Source organism: Haliaeetus leucocephalus, unplaced genomic scaffold, assembly GCF_000737465.1.
Source record: "Haliaeetus leucocephalus isolate CR32 unplaced genomic scaffold, Haliaeetus_leucocephalus-4.0 Scaffold251, whole genome shotgun sequence".
NCBI classification, from domain to species: Eukaryota; Metazoa; Chordata; class Aves; order Accipitriformes; family Accipitridae; genus Haliaeetus; species Haliaeetus leucocephalus.
In genome coordinates this window covers 3,790,753-3,800,038 of record NW_010972687.1, presented here as the reverse complement: position 1 = coordinate 3,800,038, position 9,286 = coordinate 3,790,753, and the positions used below count along the sequence as shown (strand labels likewise).

The 9,286-nt window shown below is 37.5% G+C and overlaps 1 protein-coding gene across 1 annotated transcript in view; it reads right to left on the bottom strand.

The window, feature by feature from the left end:
• LOC104832505 overlaps window positions 1-8,891 on the bottom strand; it is a 29,105-nt gene extending 20,214 nt beyond the window's left edge. The window contains 3 exon segments of the mRNA XM_010568736.1: window positions 3,986-4,084; window positions 4,157-4,280; window positions 8,860-8,891. Coding sequence (XP_010567038.1) covers window positions 3,986-4,084; window positions 4,157-4,280; window positions 8,860-8,891 — 255 coding nt within the window.
• Window positions 8,892-9,286: the final 395 nt, after the last annotated feature.

Here is a 9,286-nt window from a genome sequence, read left to right as displayed (position 1 = left end):
AAATCCAAAACAGAGCACTGTACCAGCTACTAGGAAGAAAGCTAACTCTATCCCAGCCAAAACCAGGACAGTCATTTATGAAGAGTCTAGCAGAAACATGAGGATGGATATAACAGCAACGCTTGAGGTAACCACTACATCAGTATTTTGCAGCTGTTAAAGTAACGAAAGTACAGAACCCCAAATAAAGCTCAGTCTATGTGCAAAGACAGGCTAACACTCTTTTTTTTTCTAATAAATGGACAAAAGTGCTTTGATCATGAGCGCTGATGATGATCTTGAACTCAGAAATTATGTTATAAAAAATCTGGACATTATGAGATTAAAAAGCTAGATTCAGTGAAATGTGTTTGTAACTTGAATAAGCATATGGATCAGACTTCTAATTCTTAGAGAACTCTGTTACTTGCCATGACAATAACATAAAGGACCTCAAAAAGTAGTTTTGCGAATAGTCAATTTATTACAAATTGCAGTATAGGGGAGCTCCCCAATCACTTGTCTGGAAAAATAATAAATCATGCTTTTTTGAAACCTATCTGGGAAAGTAAATAAAATTCATCACTTGTATGAATGCACCAATATTTACTGATTTCTATGATCCACAAAGTTCAGACCAACATTTAAATTATTTTCAGAGCGCTGATTCTAAGGACTGATGAAAATTTATTCTTATTTAAGCTGAAAAACAATTGAACCAAGTGCTACAAAAACCACTCACAGTTAGCACACTACCATTTGCTGCCTCAAATAAAAGGAAAATCTTGCAACCTTTTAAAAAATCTCTAATTGCATAGAATGTTTTCTACCTCTGACTCCCTGTTTGATTCCACAATATTATTTCTTCATTGTTGGGTTAGATGCAAAGAACTGACTAGTGGGTAGATCCCTCAACCTTTATAGCACACCACAAGTGAACTCATTTTTAATCTTCTGGTTTTTATCTTTGCAACTTCCTGTAATACTCCACCATAACTATGTTAAATGCCTAAATGGACAGTTTAATTATTTCTTCATCTCCAGAATCCCTGGTAGTATTTGAATTGTCTTGACAAGGATTTTCATTTCATTTGATGTTGCTGTGACAAATTTATCTGTTTAGAGCTCAGCTTCTGAAAGAATTTTCTATGGAGAGAAATTTTTCTAGTCACGTGGAATTTTATCTCAATTTGAGCCTAAGATTATGACATATTCCTAGAAGGTGTTTATGAAACAACTAGTCTTTCAGCAAAAAACACAAAAGTGTGAGTTTAGGTCATGGCAATTAACAATTTTGAGTATTTTATATTAAAATACTAAATGCTGCTTTTCTTACTCAATGACTACTGATTCTTTATTCAAGCAAATTTGATCCAAAGGACAACGTCCATACTCATTCATGTATCAGGACAGATAGATAAGCAACCTTCTTCCGCTGTTTGTCTCTATAGCTTTTTCTAATGTCATCCAAAATATACATAGAGTGCCAATCATTCATCTCTTTAAATCCTTATTTGTTTTGTTTTGATTTAATTACATCTAGGGCCTAACCATTAGTTTATTTAGTCAAAATAGTTATTTAGGCAAGGGAAACAAAGTGTGACATTTTACAAAAAGATTCAGCTGGGTCCAACTAAGTGCCTGGTACTAGGTAAAAAAATTATAAATATAGAATACAAGTTTTGGCTTCAGGATTTTCTCTTTGAAATATACACAGAAATTAACATTTTTTTCTGAATACCGTTGATCTACTAAGCTTTGTACACTGCTTGCTTAACATGTTGGATGGCACTTTTTATCAAATGAAAAAGAAAACTAAATGCCATTGATAACATATTGTAAAAGATCTATTTTTATTTCATCTGTTTTTATATTTCATGAATAATTTCTAATGACAACAGTGACATTTCGGATTCAAAAAACTGCAGTTAACCTTGTTATTTCACTGTACCTTAGAACTGATAGTTTTCTTGGAATCTGGTGTTGCTGGAAGAAAAGGAACAATGACATGACTTATACATGTTATATTCTCTACCTCTGTAGAGAGGCAAAGTCCATAGGAAGAGATAAGATCTTTCATTAGAACATCTGATACATGTAGTTGAAAAAAAGGTAAGTTTTGGTCTTCGATTCTAAGTTTGAGCATGCTGCAGATTATACTGCTTTTTTAAAGACAATGTAATACAGGGCTTAACATATGTCAAATAAAGTTGTCAGCAGTTGTTCAGTAAAGCAAATACATACCGTGATCATCTTTACAACAGCTTAAAGATGTAAAAAAGCTGACAAAGCAACTTCACTACTGCTTGCCCTACTTCCTGCCTCTACCCATAATTTACATACCAAAGTGCTCAATTAATAAGAAGAAAAACAGTAAAGAAATTAGTAAAACACAGAAAATTGCATAGAAAAAGTCAGTGTCTTAAGAGAAGAGTGCTATACAATGCTATATCAGTTTTTTCCCCCCTTCAAAAATTCTAAATTTAAATTCAATTTGCACATTACTTTGGTAAGATTATACATTTCTGTTTTCATGTTCCTCCATCCATTGTTTGGTTACTTCCAAGAAAAAACCCCACCCGAAAACCTCGTCATGATGCACAAAATCTTGAACTGGTATTGGTATCATTGGTATGCATGCCAGAACACATTTAGGGTAATCTCGACCAATGCTTAGGCCCTTTTTCCATGTGACAGCTCATTTGAGGTCATTAAAAATAGAATACATGTTTGACTCGAGAACATCAGGAAGTGAAGGGGAAGGGTAGCCATTTATAATTACCTGAAACAGGATATTATTGACACTGCCATTTCTGTGCAAAGAAATGAAGCATGTTTCTTATAGGCACCAAATTAAATCTTGGAGTATGTCTTAAGCTTCTTCCAAGCAAATTGCAAAACTACAACACCAATGGTGTGCAATGCACTTTTGTACTAACCCTTAAAAGGGGAACATTAAAGGCCACTGGTCTGATCCATTTAGATTTCCAGGCTCCTAAGGGATATTTTTCCCATGAAAAACGCTGCTTCTTGGTACATTGTGCAAGAAACTACATGAGGAGCCAAATTCTGTTTTTCAGTATATCCACAGGGCTTCTCTTTCACCAGTTTTAGCTGATTATTTGTATTCTAGGTTAAAAATGAGCCCTAAGTAAATATTTGTAAAGTTTAGCAGTCACAAAACAGCCCAGAAAAGAAAGTAAGGCTTTATATGTAGGAAAAGATGTAGATGCATTCGTGTAACATTTTGTGCATTTGTTAAGCAAACAGATGTTCAAGCACGACATCTGCCTCAGTTCCCTTCTAGACCTTTTGGAGGAATAAACTGTACCTTACCCTGAACGGAACCTAAAGGCTCATTTTGGTTGTCTCTTCATGCACAATACATGTCGAAACAACAGTATCACTGACATAAGGTCATCAGCTTCCTTCTGATATCTCTGTGCATGTATTTGTTGTGATTCATATGTATGGATCCTGAATTTGAAGGGCCTGTCATATGAACAGTGCCATGGTACACATAAAGTGTACCCTTTATGAAGTGCAATTGCATTACAACCAAATAAAATGCATTTGACTCTCCAGCAGTAAATCACTGGCTAACTCTTCTTTATTTCAACATTATGTTTGACTTCTAGCCTGGGTTTCCAACTATTCTGAAACACGACAGACTTCTGCCTCCACCCATAAAATCTCCTTTGACTGCTGAGACTGGGTATTCAACCCTTATTTTGGCAATAAACCGACAAAGGGTGGGGGGAGGGAGAACTAAAAAGCCTTTGCCAAAGTTAAGAAATACAGCTAATAAAGTTGAAATTTATATAAAGCCAGAAAATTAAAAAGTCACGGGAAAATGTCCTGCCTGGAACTGTGTCTGTGGCTAACAGCTAATCACGATTCACATAACAAAGGAGCTGTATTTCTGCCAATGCCTACTAATACCAAAGCATAAGCTACTTCTGAAAATATTTATGTAGATAAGCAATCCTAGGGAAGTGCAACTCACATTGTTAAGAGCTTCTTCAGAGGAAGCCATCATATCCCTGTGATACAATACTGGTGTGACAAGGCTTCTGAGTCTCTCTGATTTCATGTGAGTGTGCACCTAGATAAAAACATAGGGGGGAATGAAGGGAGGAAGGAGTCCCTGGTTTGCAATGCCCAGTGCAACATGTACGCTCCCAGGCACAGAATCCAGCAGCACCTTTTCATTTCTATCTGTATGCCTTTTTGGCTCTTCCATGTGCTCTTTGGCTCTTTCACTCTTCATTTGTGCTGCATATAGAGAAATACTAGCTTGCCTGAAGGCAAAAGAAGTATCTGTCAGTGTTTATTATTCAAATTTCTTTTCTCTTTCTCTGATTTTCCACCTTGCAATACCAAAATACACCCACGTTAATTTCTTCTTGACTGTTTAGCTGTGTGACACAGCTAAGTATTCCTTTTGGAGAAATAAACTCTACCTTGTTCTGAGTCGAACCCAGTGGCTCAGTCTAATTCATTTGATTTCTCTCCAAAGCATCTGTAGAGAGAACAGCATTACTGGCTTATAAAGTAATTGGCATCATTGTGGCATCCATTTCCACATACATGTTGTCAGATTATTATCACAAACCAGAAATTATCATAAGCTTCAGAATTTACAATTATCAACATGTCATTAATTCTTAGAATAATTCCTCATAGCAAAAAGAAATCATCATAAGAAGATGTACCTTTTTTTCTTTGGCATCTAGGAGTCTCTTCAAGGACATGTAAATGGAACAAGATTAACTGTATGCATGCACAAACATTAAATCCTATCTTTGCACAGGGAACTTAGAAAACTGTTAAATGTCTCAGCATAGATGCCCATGCACATTACATTATATGCCAAAAAAAATGGAGAATACTAAATACTTGGAAAACAAATTAAACACTCTAGTTCTCTCCACGGTTAGCAGCACATTATCAGAAACTGAAAAATGGTACTTCTTTATTGTTAAAATTTTTCTTCTACCTGACTGACGTTTTACCCATCAGAACAAAATCCAGGTTTTCCAGTTATCTGTATGCAGTGGAACAGTAGGGGGAGCTCAATGCTTTTTTCGTGGTAAATCTCACAGAATCATGACCAGTTTCTCAGCATAAGCAGATATTCATGGCAAAAGTTTTCTGCCATAAATACAAGAAGTTTGAATATGCAATGTAATTCAAAATACAGCTAGAATTGTTCTCAGTATCCAACTAAAATTCAACCACTGATTCTTCTGAAAATTTCCCAGTCTCTTCAAAGTTGTACAACCATTAAAATTTACTTTGGAGTAAAAAAATTAACTTCTTGCAATCTCTTTAAATATATAACCACCAAAACAAAAAAAAATTTCTGAGTATTTTTATTTAGATTCTATGTACGATAACGCAAAGCCACAATTCAAAATATAACCGAATTAGGAAGCAAGCTAATAGAAATACAACACCCTGACAGCTTGCTTCATTACTATACCCACACCAGGTTTTTATCCAATATGTATTTAAACCATCTTAGCACTCTATACAGCTCTCTATATATGTCCAAAGAAGCATTCTGTAAGTGTTGGAAAGTCTCTTTTCTCCGTCTCTTCAAATGAAACCAGTCATGTTATCCTTGTCCCTACAGAAGAATTTCCATAATTCTCTCAAATATTATTATAGATTCACCAATCTTCCTTAAGAGAATAGAGCACTATCTACATTCAATGTTAAGTGCAGGGGAATTTGACTAATATACAGCAACCACTGTACTACTACCATTAGCTGTATGTCTTAGGCATGAGAATTTTTTCCATTTGTGCCTAAATTCAGGTTCACAAATCATCCCATATTGGCTTAGGCAACATATTATCTGGCTATCTTATAAACTGAAGTTATAGTTATAACTAAAGTTATATAACTGAAGTTATAACTATAGTTACAAACTGAGGCTTACAATACAACCCACATTTTTACTTCAGTACGTAACTGAGTGCCTCAGTTCCTGCAAAAGTATCAAATGGAGGCCAATTATTTGCTATCTTCTAACTCCGCTTTCTCCTCCATTTTAAATACATTTGCAGGAATCCTTTCCTCAAGTATTTGTGATGGCTTTACATCAGACTTAAAGAGGACCATTTTTTTCTTAGTACTACAAGCTCTTCTAATGGATTCTCACATGAAGATAGAAATATACCTCCATTGTTACTGTACTTCCACTTAAAGGAAGACGTTGATTAGTCATTGTCTTAAGATCCTTCTCTGCACTCACTTTAAAACAATAAAGACTGGAAACAGTCTCCTGATGAGTATTTGTTATAATTTTATAAAATTATATGTAGCAATAAAAATCATTTAATTGGCCATCTGAAAATGCAATTGACCAGGCCATAATTTTTATCGTTATGTCACTTACCACTCACACATTTCCTTTTGTTTCTCATTAAGACATTTGGTAGTAATGTGCAAAAGATATTGATGCTCCTATTAATACAAGATATAAAGCAGATACAAGGCATAGAATTCATTACTGAAGCTTCCAAATTCTTGCAGTGAATTTGTGTTTGAATTGCATATTGAAAAGGCAATTTTAGGAAGTACTATTACAGGAAAGGGAGTATTTATTTTCTATTCACATTCACTGGAAAAGTATCATGTTGACTCATGATTTTACATACTCTAACACTATATATGGAAGTTCTGTGGAAAGAGGTATTTTCAGTTTCCTAGCTGTGAATTGTCAGTTTGCATTCACATACAAATTAATGTTTACACTGAATTTTCTCCATTTATATTTGTTTGTTTCTATGTTTGTGACCTTTTAGGACCACCAGGTGAAAATACATATATAAATGTGAGAGAACTAAAAAGCATTGTCCCTTTAAATCTTTTGCTAATGACAGACTCTCTCTGATTTATGGTGTTGAATGATACCTGAATCTGTAATGATAGTGTGTGGTGTCTGCTGGAATTGCACCAAGAGTATCCAGTTATTATTTACTCTGCTATAGAATTATTCAGGCAGAACAATACAGAAATATTTTTACTTCCGGTGTTGCTGCAGTGGTGATCACTTTATATTTACAGTTACATAAAATGCATTCTGCGCTGTAAGTATTTGATCCCAGCTAGAACACTTTGCTTACACTGAAATACAAAAATATTTTTGAAAAACCCCAATCTTACTGCATACCTGTCTTTTGAGTAGGCCTTGCTCAGGTATTTTAACTGAGGAAAGAATATAATGCCAGATGATAATTTTTCACTTTACATACTAAACTTTGGTGAAAGGTTGTGAAAAGTATTGTGGCGTGCTTTGATTTTGAACTTGTCTTCCATTATAAAATTATGGCCAATAAGGGAGTTACCCATAGTTCTTCTAGTGACATACTTTGGATTGCAAAAAAATAACCTCAGCTGCTACACTCTTTGGATGATGTAAGGAATTACAAATAATACTTTCCAATGAAACACTAAATGAACTACCTCGATCTGGGTGGTGTGTAACTCTTCTCTCCCTGTCTTGTGACACAGAAAGCTATAAGGTGGAGGTGATGGCCTACCAGATTATTGTAATGGTTAGACTATTTCTGAGGACGTACAATTAAATATTTGCTGAACAAAGTGGAGGATTCACACCATTACAGTATGTATGCTAAACATCTTAAAGGGAGCTCAGGGTCTGATACTACTGCGTATGATGATAAAAACCAGTGTAATTCCATTGAAGTTGATGGAGTTACAATACTAAGAAACTTGAATGAAATCAGAATTAGCTAGCATATATCCAAGAGCAGACTGCAGGAGAAGAGTAAAAGTTCGAATAGGAAAGGAATGCATGAGGTCTTACATAAACAATCCAAACATCTAATGCCATTAACACTTAAAACCCAGCAAAGCATGAGATACCCTACCGACTGCAAATGAACTAGACATTATACAGTCTCTATAGGTTAATAAGTATGCGTGATGAAATAGCTAGAGTAACTTATTTAGAATTGCACAAAAATAGAAACCCCACAAAGAAAAAAAGCTGCCTTGTAAAAAATAACGCTAATCCAAGAAGCTGAAAGGAAACAGTGCTTGAATGTGAAGAACATAACAAATAAGCATGAAATCTATCTTGACAGAAATGGCAGTGTTCCTATGTTGCCAAAATACAGATCTATAATTTAGGTCACAGAGGTGGAGGACTAGTATCCCACAGACTAGAACCTGGGAGGAACACTTTATCACAGACTTTGCAGAAGCTTTTGGGAGGAGATTTCAATCTATGTTGTTAACAAATAATAAAAATACAATACGACAGACTGGATACATAACTGGCATCCATTTCTGATAAAAACAGTAGACAAACAATACGACAAGAGTCATCAGAGAGACAGCAGGTGCTAATATCGAACGCTTAAATATCTCTTTTTACTGAGCTGCTGTAGTACTGTGACATCAGTTCGTACCCCACCAATCTAATAACGTAATTTGTGTCGTATGGCTACATCAAATGTTTTTTTTTCTGGTTCCACCAGACCTGTGCAGACCATAGGGGAGCAGCTGGCTGATGCTGCTGATCTAGCTGCTTATTGCCACAGAAAGGGTGGTCTGGACGACCCTGTGCCTACAGGCCACTTCCCTTCAGCGGGCTCGAAAGGTCACCTGAACCTTTGGGAAGCCAGTGCAATTCCTCAAACAGCAAACTAACTCAGGAAAAAAGAACCCCAGTAAAACAGGCACAGTTCCATCCAGAGTTAAGGAGTTAAATCAGCTGGTGAGGGCCAGGGCTGCCAGAAGAGAGGACCGAGGATGAGACGGTGCGGCGCAGGGGCGGGAACTGCAGGGTGATGGAGGGCAGAAGTCTCCCTCTGCCTCTTCTGTCCCACTTGCCTGCACTACCAGCACCAGGTGCTGCTGCCCGCAGCGGCCATCTCGCCCACGGGGCCTGCTGCCCACAGCGGCCGCGGCACCGACAACGCGTGCTGCTGACAGGAACCACCTCACTCGCAGCGCCTAGCAGGGGGGCTCGGCGTCGCCCTCGTCCCCGCAGCTGCCACGGCACCTTCCCTCCCCTTCAGCCTCTGCCGGCCCTCTCCAGCCGGAGGACGAATAAGCTCTGGACAAGCCTTCGGCCAGCCCCGAGCTCGACCTCCCACTCGTCAGCACAGACCTCCGGAGAGGGACAGCAGGCCACGAGGTCTTATTCTGCGGAGGATTTTCTCCCATCGCCGAAGGGCGGTTTCTGGAAGCGGCCCTGCGGCACAGGAAGGCGGCACGCCGACGCGCCCTGTTCTGCGGCGGGGCAGACCCAGCGCGGCGGCGGCGG